The following is a 22,147-nucleotide window of genomic DNA, read 5'->3' on the forward strand; positions in this document are numbered from 1 at the left end:
GAAGAGGTGCAGAATATTCGGGAGGCTACAGAAATCAAGAAAATTACCAAGAAAGGAGATTGAACCAGTTGCAAGGAAGAGATAGACGTGAAGAACAGTGGCCAAAAAATCAAGATCAGAGTTCCTCAAGCGAAGAAGAAGATAGTGATGACGCCATCAATGAAAGAGGACGTCGATTTGCGCCAATCAGACAAAGAAGAGCATAAGTACATGAATATAAGATGAAAATTGACCTCTCTATACAACGGTAAACGAAATATTGACTTTTCTTGATTGGATTAAAAATACTAAATCTTTTTCAGTTACATGGAAACAGCTGAACACAAGAAGGTTCATTTGGTGACATTGAAGTTAAAAGGCGGAGGGAGCATCAGCGTGGTGGGATCAAATAGCAGTCAATTGGCAAAAAGAGGGAAAGAATCCAATTCGATCATGGGTGAAAATGAAGAAACTAATGAAGCATAGATTTTTACCTCCCAACTAGGAGTAGACCTTATATACTCAATAACAAAATTGCTGACAGGGATCCCGGAAAACAACAGAGTACATTGAGGAGTTTCACCGGTTAGGAGCTTGAACGAATCTAATGGAAAATGAACGGCATCTAATTTTCAGATTCACAGGAGGATTACGGATGGACCTAAGGGAGAAAGTAAAGCTCCAACGCTTCCAATGGTTATCAGAGGCCATAGCATACGCTGAGTCAGTAGAAGAAATGATAGAAAGGATTGTGGGAAAATTCCACATCCAAAAACACTTTTAGTACCTCAGGTAACTAATAAAGTGAATGTGGCAGAAAAGAATAAAGAACCAGAAAAGAAGGAAGAACAGAACAACAAAAGAGAGACAGCTGAAGCTAGTAGAGGGCCCATAAATCCCTATAACAGACCTTTCTCAGGAACCTGCTATAATTATGGACAAGCCGGTCAGTCCTCAAATTCCTGTCCTCAACGTAAGACAGTGGCAGTAATAGATGCTGATGAAGATGTAAATCAAAGAAGTCATGAAGAAGAGGAAGAAGAAGCATAATTAATTGAGGTTGATGAAGGAGACAGCCTGTCATGTGTGCTACAGAAGATACTGATCACCCCAAAAGAAGAGCAGCAACCACAGAGGCATAGTCTATTTAAGACAAGATGCACGTTCAAGGGAAAATTTGCAATGTTATAATAGACAGTGGCAGCAGTGAAAACTTTGTTTCAAGAAAGTTAGTGACAGCCTTGAATCTTAAAAGTGAAGCTCACCCTAACGCTTATAAAATTTGTTGGATAAAGAAAGGAGGAGAAGCTCACCCTAACGCTTATAAAATTTGTTGGATAAAGAAAGGAGGAGAAGCTCAAATATCATAAATATGTTTTGTTCCATTATCCATTGACAATACTTATAAAGACCAAGTTGTATGTGACGTCCTCGAAATGGATGTATGCCATATACTCTTAGGAAGACCATGGCAGTATGATACTCGAGCCTTGCATAAGGGGAGAGAAAATACATATGAATTCCACTGGATGAATAAAAAGGTAATCCTCCTACCCTTGAAGAAGAAGAAGAAGAAATGAACAAGAAAAGCTCCAGCCTCTTCATAACAACTAGTGGAAAGAAGTTAATTAAAGAACGAGAAGGTGATATTTTGGGGCTAGTATTGACTAATCAAATCAGGGAAGAACAGATTGCTGAAATCCCTAAAAGAGCGAAGGAGCTATTTGATGAATTTCCGAACATCATCAAAGAACCATCAGAATTCCCTCCCTTGAGAGACATTTGGCACAATATCGAACTAATACCAGGAGTTACACTTCTGCCACATCTTGGAATGAGCCTAAAAGAATACGCTGTTTACATCAGACAATTGAAGAATTGCTGAAAAAAGGACATATCCAACCAAGCATAAGCCCATGTGCAGTCCCAGCCTTACTAACACCAAAGAAAGATGGAAGTTGGAGGATGTGCGTTGACAGCAGAGCAATCAACAAAATCACAGTGAAATACAGGTTCCTATTCCAAGAATAAATGAGCTACTTGACCAACTTGGAGGAGCATGGATTTTTTCTAAAATTGACCTAAGGAGTGGCTATCACCAGATCAGAATCAGGCCCGGAAATGAATAGAAGACAACATTCAAAACTAATGAAGGCCTCTTTGAATGGCTTGTGATGCCATTTGGGCTTTCCAACGCTCCTAGCACCTTCATGAGACTCATGAACCAAGTACTTCATCCTTTCCTTAATAAATTTGTCATTGTTTATTTTGATGATATCTTGGTTTTTAGCATATGTCTAGAAGAGCATAATACACATCTATACCAAGTGTTTGAAGTGCTGGCCAAAAATGAACTATACATCAATCTCAAGAAATACACCTTTTGTGTAGAAGAAATAACATTCTTGGGATTTATTATCAGGAAGAATCATATCCTAATGGATGAAAAGAAAGTCGAGTCAATTAGAAACTGGCCGGTACCGAACTCAACAAAAGAAGTACAAGCATTCCTAGGCTTGGCATCATTCTACCAGAAGTTCATATGTGACTATCATTGCCGCCCCAATTACAGACTGCCTAAAGTAGGGAGGCTTCCTATGAGAAAGGAACAAAAGACAGCTTTGAAGCATTGAAGAAAAAGCTGAGTGATAAACCAGTCCTAAAACTCCTCGACTTTACACAGCCATTTGAAGTAGCTGTTGATACCTCCGGGACCGGCATTGGAGCTGTCTTATCTCAATCAGGTCATCCCATTGAGTACTTCAGTGAAAAACTTAGCCAATCAAGACAGGTGTGGAGCACTTATGAGCAAGAAATGTATGTACTCATTCGAGCACTAAAACAGTGGGAGCATTACCTACTATCTAAAGAGTTTCTCCTATTGACAGATCACTACTCCTTAAAATATCTCCAAGCACATAAATCTATCAACAAGATGAACGCTAGATGGATCTCCTTTCTACAGAGATTTGATTTTGTTATCAAGCACAAAAGTGGGAAAGAAAACAAAGTAGCCGATGCACCGAGTAGAAAGCATTCCTTATTTTCTACATTATCATTCGAGATGATAGCATTCAAACATTTGCCAGACCTATATGAAGATGATGCTGACTTAAGCAGAATATGGTACAAATGCGTCCATCACCTCGAAGCTAGATAGTTTCACATCGTTGATGGATTTCTTTTCAAAGGAGAAAAACTGTGCATACCCCATACGTCCTTAAGAGAAGCCTTACTAAAGGAAGCACACTTAGGATGAATGGGTGGTCACTTCGGACATGACAAGACACTTGAAATACTCTCCTCCTGATATTATTAGCCACAATTGTGAAAAGACAAATAATTTTGTGAAGCAATGTGCCATATGCCAAACAACTAAAGGGACTAGTACCAATGCTGACCTATACAACCCTTTGCCAATTCCTATGTCTATATGGGAGGACTTATCAGTAGATTTTGTACTGGGGCTACCTAAGATCCAAAGACAGAATGATGCGGTAATGGTAGTTGTAGACAGATTCAACAAAATGGCCTATTTTCTACCCTGCAAGAAGACTAATGATGCTGTCTATATTGCTAATCTCTTTTCTCGAGAGATAATACGATTACATGGCATACCTAAATCTATTGTGTCAGATAGGGATGTGAAATTCTTAAGCCACTTTCGGCGAATCCTGTGGAAGAAACTAGACACCACACTTAAATTCAGTACTACAACCCACCCACAAACAGACGGCCGAACTGAAGTCACTAACAGAACCTTGGAGAATTTAATTCATTGTCTAAGTGGTTCTAAGCCAAAACAGTGGGATCTAGCACTAGCTCAAGCTGACTTTGCATTCAATTACATGAAAAACAAATCAACCAGGAGGTGCCCCTTTGAAATTGTTTACACTAAAAGTCCTAGACTTACATTTGACCTTACCAATATGCCATCTGATGCAGATATCCACATAGAAGCAGAAAATATGATTGAAAGAATACAAAGTTTGCACAAGGAAGTTCATGAACACCTACAGAATACTACTTTATCTTATAAACAAGATAAAGATAAGAAAAGAAGGGAAGTAAAGTTCAAAGAGGGAGGTCTAGTGATGATTCATTTGAAGAACAGATTTCCAACAGGGACGTATAATAAACTAAAACGTAGACAGCTTGGGCCTTGTAAAGTACTAGCAAAATATGGTGATAATGCCTATAGAATTGAACTGCCCGACGACCTACATATTAGTCCTGTTTTTAACGTAGCAGACTTGAAGACCTACCACGCTCCAGGTGATTCCAGCTTGCTGACTAGTTCAACTCTTGGACGAGTTGATTTTGGGTGGGGTGGATTTGATGTAACTAAATAGGCCGCCTAGATAACTAACTAAAAACTGTTAAAGTTGTTACAACTAAATAGTTACATAGCTGTAAAATTCTAGTATAAATAAACATCTTCACCACATTGGGAAGATAAGATAAATTTCAGAGAAAACAAATTTGGTATTACATCAGTTATTGGGGATCACTTTGGAGGTCTCACAAATATAGCCTTTGAAACTCTAAACTTAACCAACGTTAGTGAAGCCCAGATTCAAGTTAAGAAGAATTTATGTGGTTTTGTGCCGTCCACGATTGAAATTATTGACCTAAGAAGGGGAAATATCTACCTTCATTTTGGAGATTTTGAATTCCTAAATCCTACCGGTCCCTCCAAAGTTCCTTCCTTATAGGATGATTTTAAAAACTCTATTGATTGTTTGAGAGTTAGAGATGTTTTGGTTGATGAAGATATTTATCCTTCTTCCTTCCCATCAGTACTGAAAGTCCCGAAATCTGTGTTTGCAGTTTTTCCCCAAGGTAGAAATCCATTTGAAATTCTTAAGAAGTTTCTGGCCATCCCATCGGCGCTGGAGAAGAAGACAGTGGCCGGCATTCAGTTTGAAAGGGAATTAATTGCATGGGAAACTGAACAGGCTCCTAATTTGAATTTTCCCGAAACCAAGACTGACAACTGTTGCAAAAAGGGAGTGGGGTCCACTTCTATTAATCCAGCTTTTAAAATTCTGGTAGCCGAAGAGTCATTAAATGAGTCATTAAGTATGGATTAATGATAAAAAGGCCACTTTATTTCCAATAAGAGTAACTATGAATTTTGTCCAAAAGTTTCTGTTGACAGCTCAACACTTTTAATGCAAAAAATGTTTCAGATTGCCTCAGAGATGGAAAATTCAGATTTTGTTAGTGAAGGGGCCTGTCTTTCTCCAGATTATGGAATTTCCCATCGTTTCGTATGTGCCAAAGTGAGTAAATCCTCTCATGCTCCAAAAATTCTCAAACATTATGTCCGCAAGCAAACCTCCTTCAACCATGTTCGGACTGCCCTACTAAAATCAGAATTAAATGGGGTTTGTGACCTTAAAGTTCCCCCTTTGGACTCTCTTTGGATTCATCCCATCAAGTACTCCATTTCCGATAAAAACCCAGATCTTTTGGAATTATACAACTCTAAAGTTTAGGCTTATGAATGCTTCATTAAGTCAGTAAATGCAGATTCTACATCATTCATTAAGTCAGTAAATGCAGTTCTACATCTGAGCTTTTCAATTTTTCTAAATCCACCATCACTAACACAAAGGCTTCTACTTTGTGAGGCTCCCTCTGCAAAGCTGATTATTCTTTCAAGAACCAGCTTGATATTTCCTCTCCATTCAGTGTTAGTAGTGAAGAATCAGTCGGTGTTCTCAGAGCGTTTGACCTTAAATTAGATTCAGAAATTGAAGGGGTGGATATTAACCTCTTTTGCATTGCCAGAGGAAGAGGAACCAAAAACGCCAGATGGCACGGTGCAATTAATTCCATAATGTAAAACGCATTTCTTATCTGAGTTACTGCTAGATGCCTTTTGGTTTTCTTCCTTTGCCTTTTCACATTCCGAGTTATATAAAATATGGTTGATTGGAGGGAGTTTGGAGCCCACATCATTAAATCGCAGTTATCTGTGACTACATTCTCTCTCTTGTTTAGACCCGACTTTTCGCATTTTGGCAGCACTAGGATGCTGCCGACTAGAGCACCACCGTCAGGCTTCTTCTCTGGCATCGAAGGTGGGTCGTGGATGAGGTTCAATGGCTTAAAGGGGTTCTGTGAGAAAGAGGGAGTCATTTTCATGGCTTTAAAATCATCTAGAGCAAAGGAGAAGATAGACACGTCAACTTCTTCATCCTTCATAACTTGCCTAAAGTCTTAACTGATCGATTGGGTTTTTGAAGTCTTTAACAACCAGCCTTCCTTTGGTGATGCTTGGGGGATCCATGGGCTCAATGTTGCTTAAGTTAAACAAAAAATATTTCTCCTATTGAAGTCTGTAATTTCAATAGTTGTTGGCATGAAACCACATAGAGCCTCATTGCAGTTTGTCAGGTTGAGTGTTTCTATGGCTATGTCTTCCAACCCCTAAAGTGATCTCCGATTACTTCAAAAGTTTTCCTTCACTACTAATCCAATGACAAAGTTCGAATTCTCAACCAGCCACCAAATCCTTTTACTACCAGAGGTTTGCTATGCTTGAATTTGTCTCAATGTTCAAACTTGAGATGAGAAGGACCCTGCCTGCCATCTTTATGCTTCAAGGATAAAATCCTCAATTGCCTTGATCGATACTAATGAGGGCATTTTCATCAAATAGAGGATTAATAATGATGCTTGTTCCAAAATATGTTTCCAACATTTTCCTTACATCCCTCCAATCATCAAAGGCACAAAGCCTTGTGACAATCCAAAGGTGGTCGAATTTTGCCCCGATGACTTCCGTATTCTTTATCACCCATTGGCTTTGTTTTGGTGCCTTCAAAACAAAGGAGTCCCAAAATCTATCTTCTTCAGCTTTGAATACCGCAAAGTTGGCCCTTTGCTTTCCTTTGATCCTTTTATTTCCTTTCTTTTGATTTCATGCTGTCTCCTCCCGATATTACACTATTAGCGTAGCTTAAACTCTTACTCTCTGATGGAGGTTTAGACGTGGGGCTTTTATTTGCAAACCATCTTATATGATTAGCCTTTGTCAGGGAGCTCTTCCACATTTTATAGGAATCTAACCAGCCCTTCTTGTCCACCCGTGAACACACTTGAATCTTGGAGTTACCACCTGACAATGGCCAAATGTCACTGCTTAGCACCCATCTATCTTTAGTCCTGATTTTCGACACTTTCAATCTTCCTCGATCCAGCTCCTTAAAGCCATTTTCAAGACCTCTTAGGAAGGTCGTTATAAATTCCATGACCCAGTTCAATTATGCCTCTATACCTGACAAACTTCTTTGAGCTTCCACATCTTCTACTTGAAACTTGTCATCTTCAAACCAAATACAATAGCTTGTTACTTCCATTGCTTATAATGCCTCTCCCTGTAGAAACGCTAGAGAAACGGACGAAAGGTAGGAGCTGGTGACGCCGATCTTATATGTTGGAGGTTGGTGTAGAGGAGATGGAAGGAAAGGACGGAGGGGGAGGAAGGAGAGAATGAGAGAAGAGAGGACTTACCTTTTTTCAGGTCTTTCTTCTTCAAGACAGGTGTCGACCACTCAATTTGAAATCTCTCATTTTACAAAAACCATTATCTTGCTTCAACCGTCCTCCCAATGCGCCCCGAGAATCATTGAATTCCCGTAGCTTTTTCAACCAGAAACATGTCTACTTTCAGTGCTTAAGCCAAAACTATCCCCCATTCCTCAACAAAGGATTTCAAATGAGATGACTCCCTCCTCCCTCCTCTCTCCTCCCTTTTGTCCCTAACCACACTCTGGCTCCCTTTGTCTCCTCCGGCGTTTGTCATCCTTCTTCTCCGGTAAGTTCCCTGGAGTCTAAATTTTCTTGTCCATCCTGTTTCAATGGTAGTCTGATTTTGGTGAAAATGGAAGTAGAAAGATGCAAAGTAGCGAATTGATTCGACAAAGATTACTTCCATATGGAAGACGTGGAAGCTCGAAAGATCTTGTCATTATCAGACACTCAATTCAAATGGTTCTTGAAGGAAAATTTTGAATTCTTGCGTGGCCCCGAGAATGGTTTTCTTCTTCGAAACGGTTTTGATGATTTTAGAAGTACAAGACTCTTAAAATTTAGGTCAAAAGTAGATTGGGTTATGAGGTGTGTAGTTTGGAAGAGGAACAAAAATTTATTCTTCATCCATATTCGTTCTAGTGTCTCTTGACAGGGTTGGAAATCCTTTCACAAAATGTTGGAAAGATTTTTGATGAAGCACAATTATACGATTTGGTATAGAAATCATCTTCAGGCCTCCTTGCAACCTCTTGAGTTGTTAAGAGCAAGTTCTGTTGAAAAGTTGATGCTTAATGGACCCTCTGTTCAAGAATTGGTAGCACAGAGCATTTCTTCTCCTTTTCTAACCTTAGATTTTCAGAGTCCAACTTAGCACTGGGTCATTAAAAATCTAAAAGTTTTAAAATAAGCCTTTGATAATTATGGATTATTTCAAGATTTTTTGTGTTTGATGATCGGAAGGAAATTAGATAAACCTTGGAAGATCTTTTTCAATAGAAAATAATCATTAATCCATTGTTTGCAGCTTTGAATAAATTGGTTGAAGGATCCCTAGAAGAGTTTGTTGGAAAATAAGAGGTGTGGCAAGTAATGGATCCTTTTCATTTAAAGTTTGATAAATGGAGTAAAAATAAACATAGAAGACTATCTTTTATTGACGGCTATGGAGGATGGATTAAAATAAAAAACCTCCCTCTTGATTATTAGAGCAATCAAACGTTCAAAGTTATAGGAGATCATTTTGGAGGTCTGGAAAATATCACTTCTAAAACGCTCAACCTTCTAAATGTTTCCGAAGCAAAGTTCAAGTTAAAAGAAACCAATGTAGTCTTGTACCAGCTACATTAGAAATTACAGATTTTAATTGAGAGAATTTTTTTACACTTCGGTGATTTTGAACATATTGAGCCTCCTCCATTAACCAAGGGCCATTATCATTTTAGGTTTTTCAAACTCATTTTACTTGCAGAGATTAAACCAGACTTTAAAAGATGAAGGAGTTGTTGAGGATTCATTCTTCCCAAAGCGGGTGGAATATCTAAGATCAATCCAAAAAATTCCTTTACATACAGGGAATCCTTTTGAAGCTTTGAAACAGAGAGCTCGCCAGATTTTAGCCTCGCTGGTGCCTACTACCTCCCGTGAAGTGATGGTGTTTTTAAATTTGGACTCCAAGGAAAGTAGCGTGAACTTGGTTGGATTCGAAGAGCCACACTTAAGAAGGAGAGAGAAAAAGAAATTTTGTTTTGAAAGGAAGAAATTTTGTTTTGAAAGGAACAAGAAAGAAGATGTTGAAGAGTCGCTTTTAACGAAGAAAGAGAAAAATACAGATGTGTTTTCTTTTACAGCTGGAAAGTCCCCTCAACTAGCCAGCAGCCCTCTTTTTGGTGATCCTCTTTCCTCCAGTCCTATGAACAAAGAGCTAAAAGCTGAAAGTATTTCAGCTGCTATTTTCCAAATGAAACCATCGGCTGCTATTTTCCAAATGAAACCATCAGCTGCTGCCCCTCCTTTCATCCCTTCATTTTCAGCTCCCATCTCCTCTTCTCTTTTTTCCTCATCAAAAGGCTCCTGAGGAAATTTGAGAAGAAAGAATTTTTCCAAGATCTTCCCACATTACCTCAAGTCATTTCCGTTTTATTCGGATGAAAAAATCAAAGAAGATTATGGCAAAACGTTCCTTAAAACCCAAATTTTAGATGATCAAGTACTCATTTTGCTCAAAGAAAAATACTGCCCATTCTCTTTCATTAGCTTATTCCAGTAGCTCCAAGCTGTTTGTAGAGTCTAATCCTGATTTATTGGTAGTTAGTTGCACTGAAATTCAAGCCCCAACCCGTTCTTCTAAGTCATTTTCTCATCATCCTCACTTTACTCAGTTAAAGTACTCTGAGTTCTCTTTGTCCAACTCCAAGGTAAAATTTTTGAAGGGCTCTCGAAGCAAAACCCCTCTCAATCAATCCAACAAGAAGGGTGAGCCTTTTTTCGACTCCCCTTTCAACGTTAATAGTGAGGAATTGGAGCATTTGGATATGTCGACCAAACTTGAAAGTCCGAAACATTTTGAGCCTCTAGAAACAAATCTCAATGCCCTGTTTCAATGAAAGGAAGAGCCAAGATTTGCAAAGTTGCCTTCTACTACACATTCATGTCCCCGGTCTTGGGAAATACCAGATCATTTAAAATCAATAGTTTCTAATTGTGGAATTATCTTAATTTGATTCTTTAGTAGTTTAATGTATTTCTCCTTAATGTTAGACCAACTTCAGTCTTTCTTGGATTTTCCTTTATATGGGTGGCAAGTAAATCCTTCACTTTGATGCTGAATAGTGGAAGACTTTTTTGAGCTTCTGTTGGATTATGGATTAATTTGGCCAAGCAGTTTTGAGGCAGCCAGTTGCATCTTCTTGCAATTTTTTAGTTTCAAATTAGTTCTTTATAAGATGATTTTGCATTACGCTTTGCATTTAGATTTCTTCGGATATGGTTTTGTTTAGCTTGATCTCTTCTATTTGGAATTTGTTTTGTAGCTTTTGTTGTAGAGGTAGACTGAATTTTCTCTTTTCTCTTGGTCTTAGTATAATACTTTTGTACTTTGAGCTTAAGGCTCTTTTATTAACAATAATTTAAGACGCTTGTCTCCATTAAAAAGGACTTAAATGAGCTGGAATATGAATGTATGTATGATCTTCCTCCCCTGTGTGAGGCCAAACGTTGCACTTCGTCACCCAACTGAAATTAGTTTTGAACTTGGAGACTTCAGCCCTGCCACCTTCTAACTTTTCTTTCTTGTAGAAGTAGGAAATCCTCTCATCTTAGATTCAGATCAGACATGGTGGCAATGAACCAACTAAGTTGCGAGTTTGAGATTTGTAGAATTAAACTTGCTTCGACATCTTCCTCTTGAAAAACAGCATCTTCATGCCAGAGACAGAAACATAAATTATTGATCCAGCAACTTTTAACTTCCATCATTATCATCTTTCAATCGTAAAAGATTCCGTAGTGTAGTCGAAAATGGCGGCTGGCTTTTCAGACAGCGACCGGCGAGCTCTTTTTCACTAACTTATGTTTTATTCTATAAGAATCTGCCCGCTGTTACGGAGGAAGATCTATCATGTCAAGCAATCTTAGGAGCTGTTTTTTTTGCTGGATTGTTTTCCAATCATCGTATAATTCATTAGTGATCAACAAAGCATCCGAAATCGGTCTATTAGCACAAAAGCCATATGATTTTCAGCAACGGTAGTAGGCAAAAAACAACTTTCAATTGATTAGATAATGCCTGCACAATAATTTTATAAGCACGTGAACAAATTTTGTTTCCAACTTTTCTGGGATTGGACAACATACAGGTTTCATCCAAAGAAGGATGAATGATACTAATGCATAGCATCTCCTTTAATAATGGCAAAGAGAATTCCTTAAAGAACTTGTAGTAGTCCAATTAATTGGCTATTAAATTGATGGATTCAAATAGCCAATTGAGAGTCTTCCATGTGAGGGAAAGGGAATGTGATGAAGTACGCCCATGGAAACACTCATCGAAAGGAATAGCAAAAGTCTCATGATTGATCGTAATGGATTCAATTTTTAAATATATTAGTATATCAATTTTTAAATCAACAAATACTATAATGTCTAGTTTTGTTATTAAAAAAATATAATTTTAATATATTTTCAATCTTTGATTACTTGTTATTGAAACAAATAACTAGAATAAATATATAACAATAAATTTTCTTGAGAGTAACTTAACCTGAATTCCCCAGATTGTCTAGTTCTCTTGTTTTCTCATTGCTTTTTGCTTTGATTGTTGATTGTTTCGTCTTTTGTTTCTTTTATTTCTTCTTTCGAAGTTTGGTTTTCTTTAGTTTTAGTTTCTTCCGCATTTTCTTATTGAAAAGTGTTGTATCCTTGTTCAAGAAAAATATGAAAATATGTATTGTCATTTTACTATTCTTAGTTCAAGGCTTTCATCTATGCTTGAATATATTGAACTGTATAGATTGTATTGGATTCTTATGTATTTTGGTCACACGAGTCACAATAATAGTTTCCATTCCCATTGATTCTATCAAATTTTTATCTTTGTTGTCTACAAAAATTTGATGAAAGAAAGGAAAAGGATCTCAGTGACATTTAAGATTTGATAGGATGAGATTGAGAATAGAATAATTACCAACCATCATGGGTTGGCCTAGTGATAAAAAGGATGACATAGTCTCAATAACTAACTAAAAGGTCGCTTCAATCCATGGTGTGGTGACCACTTACCTAGGAACTAATTTCCTACGAGTTTCCTTGACACTCAAATGTTGTAGGGTCAGGCGGGTTGTCCTGTGAGATTTGTCGAGGTGTGCGTAAGTTGACCCCGACACTTACAAATTAAAAGAATAAAAGAGAATTGAAAAATTAACTATAAGGCTGTTTGGTATTCAAAATGAGCTTGTGAATGATAACTTGGGAATAAGATTGTAGTGTTTGGCATGTAGGAGTAAGACTTGGTTCTCTCAATTGGCACTTCTCCCGGGCCCTTAATATCAAATATATGTTAGTTACAGCAGTGCTGTAATCTTTGATCATATAAGATTTTCCCTTTGTGAACTCTTTTGATATTGAAACTTTTCCCTGATTAAATTTTTATTTTCTGGCATTATCTTAGTGTAAAACTGTTCTTCCTTTTAGCAACTATAGCATGAGCTCTCTTCTTTCCAATTGGAGAAAGCTTTGTTAACATCTTTGGATGTGATTTACTCGCACTGGTATAGTTTCATAATACTGATGAAATTGCTTCCAAAAAAAGTAATGTGGTAACAAAGAAAACAAGGCATGGAAGTAGAAAGCTCCAAGCGGCTCTCCCTACTGCTTATGGCACAAGCATGGTTTATTCCAAGTTAAAGATACGGAGGTGAATAAAATCCTTTCATTATCAAGCTCTCAACTCTACTGGTGTCAAGTGACCGTGAGGAACTCTGTCAGAATGCTGAGAATTCATATTTCTACTAGAAAGAAAGAATAGACAATGGCATAACGGAAGTCTCAAGATTCAGATTAGAGAAAGGTTGGGTGCTAAGATGTAACTTTTGGCCCTAAACAGGAGGAAATCATTCATACATATTCTATCGGGTGAGGATAAACTGGGATGGAAATATTTCTTAATGAAAACCAATTGGCTGATGGGTTGAACCTTGGAACTTTACCGGAGGAAATTTCAGGAGGCAATGAAACTGCATTGACGATGGGAGCTAAAGACTTAGAAGAGGTAAGGGAAGGTGACCTGCTAATGGAGGGATTTTGGAACGACAAAAGAACCTTCCTCCCCTTGAAAAGTCTTCACAACTGGACCGGAACAAATGGCCTGAGAAGGAAATAAAGACTTGTTTGAATCATGATTGGCCCTTGGATTTTCCATGAGCAATAAAGGAGGCTCAGCTCGATCTTTCTCTTTCCTCCCTAATTGCTCCTCTCCAACTTCTATGACTCTATTCCTTCCATGTTTCAATTTCTTTTTCTCTCATTTAAAAGGGACTCTTCAGCTATTTTCTCTATTGAATTTCCAAAGGTGGGGCAAGCTAATTGTAAAACCTTTTTCATTAAAACCATATTTAAAATCTCTCTCCTAATCAATACAACCTGACAATACAAAACAACCTGGGGAAGCTAAATTGGATGACCTTTGCACTTCTTTTGAATTTAATTTTTTTAAACTAGGAGCAAAAAGGTGTAAAGTGACTAATATTCTATAAAAACAACAGAACAAACAAGCCAAACTCCTTTGGGACTCGAGCCAAAAAGGAGAGAAAAAACTACAAAACAAAGGTAGTGGATTTTCAATAAGAAACCCAGTTGCAGCGACAAAATTCCACACTAAAAGCTTCAAAAAGAAAGGAGAGAGGACGACAAGAAAGGGTAAAAAGCAATCTTCCAAGAAAACTTGCTAACAACTTTCAACCCAACAACAAAATAACTATAATTTCTCCTTCAAGAGGAAACCATTCTTGTGCCCGACGAGACATGATGAAAACAAACAAAAAAAGAAAAAAACACCAATGCTCCGAACTGCCAGAAACAACTTCTTGTGATCCAGTAAACAATATTAAAGTTATGCTTTGGACAAACACCCTGTTCTACTGCTTCGAAAGGGTATCTTATGAAAGAAGGCGTTTCTTGTATTGAATTTACAAATTCCACGCCAGCCGAAAAGAAAGAACCCTCAACTACTCCTTCATCTTTCATAACTTGGTTTAATCTCTGCAAGTCGTAAGAGTTTGAAAAATCTTCAAGTGATAAACAGCCCTTGGTTATCGAAGGAGGATCTAACGATTCAATATCTCCTAAGAAAAAATTTCATCTGTTGAAATCCATTATTTCTAAAGTAGCTAGCATGAAACCACATAGGTTATGTTTTACTAGAATTTTTGCTTCAGAGATGTTTAGAAGGTTGAGTGTTTCAGTTGTGATATTCTCCAGACCTCCGAATTGCTCCCTTACAGCTTCAAACATCTTTTTGCTCCAATAATCTAGGGAGAGGTTTTTAATTTTAACCCATCCTCCATATTCTTAAATAACTGCAGGGTGGCTATGTTTACTTCTGCTCCATTTTTCGAACTTTAAATGAAAAGGACACTTCCTTGCCAACAAACTCTTCTAAAGATCCTTCTGCCACTTTAGTTAGAGTATTCTATGTAAACAAAGGGTTAATGATTATTTTTGTTTGAAGAAGATCCTCTAAACTTTATTCAAATTTTTTTCCAATCATCAAATGCAAATAATCTTCATATCATCCATTGATTATCAAAATTTTCTTTGATAAATTCCGGATTTTTTATCACCCATTGTTGAATTGCACCTTGTTTTGTTGAAACCGGAACAAGGGAAGAGATGCTCTGTTCTACCAACTCCTAAACTGAGGAACCAATATTACATTTAAACTTCACCATATTAGCTTAACTTTGCAACTTTCATCTTCCATGATCTAAAAACCAGGAAGCGAGTCAACTGCAGGCTGAACGGGAAAAGGAGGAAAGAAGAAGAGGAGGCCGAAGCAATTTCTGAAGCAAAAAGATGTCGACTGAATGGAGTAAGGTTGAAGAACCAGATGCTCAAACTACTGGACGACGGAAGAAAGAAGGTTGGAGGGAAATAGGAGGAGAGAGGAGAGAGGAACTACCTTTTTCCTTTTGAATTTAATTCATTGCTGCAATATTTAAAAAAGGTGGGGAACTCAAGGACTTCTGGCTTCTCTCTGAGCAATGTTTCAATTTTTCAATTCGTAGGAACCAAGGATTGACTAGATAAATCAAGGACTGACCGGCCAGCAACTTTGGAGTGTTCTCCGGTTGATTCTGAAGCTTGAACTTGCTGAAATTTACTGATTTGACAAATGGGCTTCTGGCAAATTGTGGAAGCAACTTTTCTGGCGAAGGGAATTCAAACTTAAAACCTACTAGATCACTTTCAACCTCTTCATCCTTCAAAACTAACTGGGTTTGAAAAATCACAAACAAATAAATTTCCTTTGACTTTACTTAGTGGAGTGATCGATGAGATATCACCAAAATTAAAGAAAATGTTTCCTCTCTTCTTATCATTGATTTCTATTGTTGCTGGTATGAACCGCTTGAGAATTGAGAGTTCCACATTGGGAAAACCAAGGAGACTCACACTCTTTATAAAGATAGATGGACTACTCTTCTCATAGCCAATTGGTTTTGAGATGTAACCTCACACTATCAAACATGATATCAAATCCCATTAAGCCCAAACGGGTGTTCGGTCCAAGATAGGTGAACCCAAAGAGGCACCATCTTGATGGGGCATGTTGAGATGCTGAGAGTTCCACATTGGAAAAACCAAGGAGACTCACATTCTTTATAAAGGTAGATGGGCTACTCCTCTCATAGCCAATTGGTTTTGAGATGGAATCCCATGCTATCAAACAAAACCCATAAAGGTTTTCTTCAACTTGAATTTTGGCTTCTAATACATTTAAGGATTTTAAAGTTTCCATTGGAGATATCTACCAAACCCCTGAAATAAGCCCTAATAACTTCAAATGTATGATTATTCCAGTAGTTTAAAGGGAGGTTCATAATCGAAATCCATCCCTTTGCATACAGAGGTCTGTTATGTGCTAGCTTATCCCACTTTTCGAGCTTTAGATGAAAGACACCAAATTTCTGCCATTTCTCAATTAGAGCATTCTTTGCAAACAATGGATTGATGATAACTCTTGATTGAAAGTATGTTTGCAACGTTTCTTTAATCTCTACCCAACTATTGAACTCAAAAAGACAAGTGACAACCCTAAAGTATTAAAATCTGTTCTGACGACTTTTGAATTCTTGATAATCCAATGATGATGAATGCTCTGTTTTGTCGAGTCCAAAACAGAGGATTCCTTTTCTGGCTGGACCTTGTCCACATAGCTATCCATCTTCTTTTATTGCGGTCTGTTTGCATCTTCATAAATACGCTTTTTCAGCTTGCTTTGTTCTGAATACCACATCAGTAATCATGCTTTGATTTGAACCTCTTCAACATATTCTTCCTTCTCTTCTTCGGCTAGATCTAGGAAAAGAGCAAAGGCTAAAAGGCATTCAAATTAAAGCCTTTCCCAAACCTCTTTAAACCATTCCCAGAACACTTTGTTAGAAGAAAGGCAAAGTTGATTTCAGATCAAAATCTTGATATTTAGAGACAAGCTGTGCCCATCTTCAAGCCCATTCTACTTCAAATACGAGCACATTCCATCAACATTTTAAATACTTTGTTTTTTCTTTACCTAATTCAAAGGTAAAGTTCTTGTGAGGTTCGCCTAGCCAAACTCCGGTCTGCCCATAAAAAAAGAAGCTTGTTTCAAATTTTCACTCTCTTTTTAGTGTGAGCAGCGAGGAAGATGATCATTTGATAAGATTAGATGAGAACGAAGATCAATTGATGAAGGACCCTTTAGAAACTGATATGAATTCTTTGTTTCAGGCTGAGAAAGATTTAATTTTTGAGAAACAGGCCTTTGGAATTCCCTTACAAGCTCATCAATGTGCTGTTCCAGATCATTTAAAGTCCTTTGTTAAGGAACGCGGGATAGTTTTGGCTTGAGCACTGAAAGTAGACATGTTTTCTGGTTCTTCAGACATTTGATCTTAAAAGTTGTATGAGAATCTAGTGAAGCAAGATAATGGTTTTTGTAAAGTGAGAGATTTCATGTTTGGCCTTTATCCTATGTATTTCTTTCTTTCTTCCTTTCAGAATTCTGTTCAACGAATTGGAGCTTTGATGGGCTTTTTCAGTAGTACACGTGCAGTTTTTATTGGTGAGATGAAAGGTTTCAGCAAGTCTTCTAGGGTAAAGGATGGTATTTTTAAACCAAGCTTGAAGCAGTACGACTGGTTGCCTTTTCTTGGTCTTTTCCTTTTCATTCATTCTTTAAGAAATTTGTGATCAAGATGATTTTAGCTGATTTGGGCTCCTCGTTGAAAGATTTTTCATTTTGCTTTGTATTTAGTTCTTTTTGTTTTGCTTGGGTTCTAGAGGGTCTTGTCCAGCTTGTTGTAATTTTATTATGTTCTTTATTGTCTCGGTTTTTGCTATATATGTTGTTTTAGTCCTTTTTGCTCTTGGTATATTTCTCTTGTACTTTGAGCTATAGTCCATTTTATTAATATTAGTAAAGAGGCTCATTTCCATTTCAAAAAATAAAGAACAAAAAATAATGTGGTAACAGTTACGTATTTCATTAACTATTATTTTTGTTCAGGTTGAACGAGAGAGAAATTTACTTAATTCTAAGTTAGCCGAGTTTGAGGGCCTTCTTCATAAGCCATATGTAACACCATCAAATCGTGCTCCTGGCAACCAAAGCTCATTTTCAGGAACTAATTCTCCTTCAATTCTACCAAGTGCTCAAAATAACACTCCTTCATTGTCAAGTTTTAGCCAGTTGGGTGCATCACTTAATACAGGATTTGGTGCTAGGTAAGAAGACAAATAGCTTGATTTTATTGTTTATCTATGTGATTGTATGCAGTTTACGAAATTGTTTTGATGCTATGCTGTTTGTAAACTCTCTGCGACTTACATTTTGAGAATTTATTTCACAGGCCCTCTAATTCACCTAATACTGTATTTGGCCAGCAATTTCAATTTTCAAGCCCCGTGCAAAACTCGAGTGGATTTGGAATGACCAATTTTCCATCAACAAGTGTGGTTGCAGTTGGAGGTGCGTTCTTGAGTTATTGTAGAAGTATATGCCAAAATAATATATTTCTTGTATATATTCACAAAGAGAGATTAAATAGAAGGACTACCCATTACATGGAAGAAAAAATAAAATATAATACAAGAAAGGAAATAATCAACTCCCCCTGAAGTCGTTTTGAAGATAGCAGTCATTGCCAGCTCGTCAATCAATTTGTTGAATTGCCACTTTAGAAGACCTTTAGTTAACATATCTGCAATTTGTTTTGTTGTCAGAAGGTAGGATATGCATATTACTCCCACGTCTATCTTTGTGGAGATTCTTCTTCGTTCTTTTTTTTTTTGGAAATAGAACCGGCGACTTTATGAATAATATAAAAACTCAAAGTACAAGAGAGTTATACAACGAGCACAAACAAAGAGACCAAGGGATCAGGAGACGCACCCAGACATCTCAATTAGGTTGACTTCTCCTTAGCGCCCGAATCATATCCAAAGAACACACAAGACAAGAAATAAGAGTACGTCGAGAACCAAAACAAGGCAAAATAAAGCCAAAATTTCGTGAACAGGGCTTTAGACATGTTTTCCCAAATAATTCTCGGCCTTTCTTCAAAATTGGGCCTCAAAGTATCTGATTGACGTTTGAATTGATTATCCGTCAAAAACCCTAGCAACTACAGATAAAGAGAACCTATAGAATAGATCTTGTTCAAGTAAAGGGTGTACATCTGCATCCGCCATTATACTTGCTAACAATAATCAAGTGACACAAATATTTTGGTTTTAGAGATAAGTTCTATACATAGATATAAAAGGATACGGTGCTTTCTATTTGATCTGGATTCTGTGCATTCCTAATGTTTAGCTATGCAGTGTAGTGTAGTGATTATTTTAATTAATTATTATTGGTGTCATAAGGTTTTAGTTTCTTGTGATTGTCAATTTTGTAGGTGCAGTTGGTAGCCAAACATTTGGGAACCTCTCTACTCCAAGTGGCTTCAATAACAATGGCATAGCAAATGCTGGAAGTAATATTTTCTCTTCAGCAACCCTAACAAATCTCCCTCCAATGAACGCAAATTCAAGTGCCAGTGGACAAATTGCACCAAATGCCCAATTGGTGTAAGTTTGTTGAAGCCATCTTTTATTATTACTGACCATTTAGTACTAAAAATGTACAACTAAAGAAGTTAGAAATTTATGTTTTAAATTGGGTTATTCTTCTCGTTTATGCAGAAATAAGTTACAGCAAGAAAATAGTTCTGTGGACGTCGGCATTTGGATGAAAGAGAAATGGGTTCCTGGAGAGGTACGATATTTTGTTTGTGTCTATTTAGGAATTTTTACAGCAGCATACCAAAACTTATTTACAAAGTTTGCAAAATTTTATTTTCTATCTATGATAGATCACGATAGATCCAAATAAATATTTATCACTTTAGTGATAGATATTGATAGATATCTATTTGGGTTTATTGTTATATTTGTAAATATTTATAACAATTTTGCCATTTAAAACAATCTCTATTTTATCTTTATATAAGCTATAAAAGTTTAAATTGATAAGTTATGAGAGATGCCTATTTTTCATCGTTTTAAATTTATTTTATGAAGTGTAAATCTTCTTTTTTTTTCTTTTACAAGCAATGTAGACTATTTGAGCCTAGGCTGGCTTTATAATTATTTGGATTATATTGTTTTTATATATTTTTTTTCAAGAAAAGAAAAATCTTCAAAAGTAACTACACGGGTATGCCTTACCAAAGTTAATTTGAAAACTAAATGATAAGCTTAAAGAATTAAAAAACAAAAGAGGACCGGACACAAAATTAGAATTAAGAAGCTTTATTGTACATGTAATTCAAATTTATCATCATCATTTTGTAAGAAAAAAACACATTCCTTAATTTTATAATTTTTCAAGTGTTTCTAATATCTAACTCACATTTTCTTTGTAAATACGTTCAGATACCGGAAATGGCTCCTCCAGATGCAGTTGTTCAGTAACCCATATTTTTTAGGACCATATTACTAAAATACGTATGTGCAAATGCATGTAGTGATGTACCTACATTTGATAGCAATATATAGTATTAGTAGCAGTTTAGGAAATATGAATGTATAACTTCAAACTTTACGAGTTTAAAGGGGAATTTTTAGAATTTTGCAATAAATGAATGACACAAGATCCTAATGGTTTATCAATAACCTCTTGATAAGAAATTTGAATTATCACACCACTTTAGTTTTGAGCTATAAAAAGAATGTATCAAGACAAGTATTAGGTCTATTTTTTATGATTTTTCTTTCTTTTGTTTTTTTGGATTAAGTTACTCATTGTTTTGTTTAAGTCATATGAGCGGATATCTTTTAGGTCAAAATACCGGAATTTTAGTTTTTGTAGTTTTAAATTTGTTTAATTTTAATTTGTTGAATCTTAAACTTAAAATATACGAACTTGTTTTATTTTCTTTATAAAACTTGTTATTATCTACTAGTATTTTTACTTTTGAAAACATATTTACATTTATTTTTTTACATGAAAACTATCTTCATTATTTAACAAATTTTGATACAAAATGGTTTTGATGAATTAAATTTAAAATTTATCAGCAGCCAACTTGATTTTAATTCAAACTAATATTTGTATCTATTTGTTGTGGATTGAGGTATGGCTCAAATTTCTACCTTTAGTTGTATAGAAAAAGAAAAATAATAAAGCACATATATTAAAATTAAATAAATTCAAACTCTAGGTACCAATTTTTTTTTAACCAATTTAAGTTCAATTCAATTGACATCTATGTTTCTAAGAACATGATATCTAGGGTTCAAATCCCCCATTTCCATGTTGTATTTAAAAGATCTTTTAAAAAAAATTATTTTTTAGTATAATGGGTAAGTTGTTCTTTTTTATTTTGAAAATTTATCATTGAGTTGTGTTTATTTCACTCAATTAAGGAGCGTTTGAGATGTATAGTAAGTTATTGTAGTGTTTAGGTTATCATAAACTATGTGTTGTATGTTTGAAGTGCATAATGTTATAATCTAGGTTATTATAGTCTTTGTTTAGGCATAGAATATTATAGTTTGGGTTTATAGTCTGTTTTTTTGAGTGCATACTATTGTAGTCTGAAGTATAGCAGTTTATGAAATAAATGTGGGTTATTTTAGATTGTTTTTTATTTCACTATTATTTTTTTTCATACGTATATTTAGTTACATAAAATACTATTTTTGAAAAGCATAGTTCAAATTATACCTTCCACCATTTTATTCAAACTAGTTTATTACTGCATGACATGCATGTGTTATAAATTTTAATATTATAACCTCTTATAAAAATTGATATTTGATTTTATTAAATATTATTAATTGTGCTCATTTAATAAATTTAATATATATATATATATATATATATATATATATATATATAGACATTTTTTTTCTTTGGCAAATTTCTAAATAAAAAACGTACACACTTGATACTCCATAATAATGGATCTTTTTTATTAAGAACAAATATGCATGGATCATAATAATTAAAAATACTAAAAGTTGTGTACTTGTGCCTAACAGCTTGATAAATATTTTAGGCAACCGTTAATGTTGATCATGTTGACTTAATGGATGAACAAAAACAAATGAGCATAGCGCTAGATTCGATGTTGGACATATTGTCAAGGCTGGATAGATGACCGTTGAGTGATAGTAAACTGAACAAAATATCAGGATGTGTTAGTCGTGGTATTATAAGCCGAACAAAATCATTCAAGACTTTCCATGGAGTACAAGGTGGTTATTAGTTATGAGAGAGTGTGGAAGGGCCAAGAAGCTGAGTTGTCAATGATAAGAGGGTCTTCTAGAGAATCATTTTGTTTTGTTAGCATGGTATGGGAAAGTGCTGAAAATTTTCAAT

At 35.9% G+C, this 22,147-nt stretch overlaps 1 protein-coding gene across 3 annotated transcripts in view; it reads left to right on the plus strand.

Moving 5' to 3' along the window:
- LOC103487214 (zinc finger CCCH domain-containing protein 16) overlaps nt 1–20,463 on the plus strand; it is a 43,383-nt gene extending 22,920 nt beyond the window's left edge. For 2 of the 3 annotated variants that reach the window (XM_008445445.3, XM_051081662.1), the window contains 5 exons: nt 17,786–18,003; nt 18,129–18,247; nt 19,179–19,350; nt 19,465–19,537; nt 20,197–20,463. In XM_008445445.3, the coding sequence (XP_008443667.1) occupies nt 17,786–18,003; nt 18,129–18,247; nt 19,179–19,350; nt 19,465–19,537; nt 20,197–20,235 (621 nt within the window). In that variant the 3' untranslated portion in view covers nt 20,236–20,463. The remainder of the gene's footprint in view (nt 1–17,785; nt 18,004–18,128; nt 18,248–19,178; nt 19,351–19,464; nt 19,538–20,196) is intronic. The other variant, XM_008445446.3, reaches the window with a different exon arrangement.
- The last annotated feature ends 1,684 nt before the right edge of the window (nt 20,464–22,147 follow it).

The sequence above is a fragment of the Cucumis melo genome, chromosome 2, assembly GCF_025177605.1.
Source record: "Cucumis melo cultivar AY chromosome 2, USDA_Cmelo_AY_1.0, whole genome shotgun sequence".
In the NCBI taxonomy this organism is placed as follows: Eukaryota; Viridiplantae; Streptophyta; class Magnoliopsida; order Cucurbitales; family Cucurbitaceae; genus Cucumis; species Cucumis melo.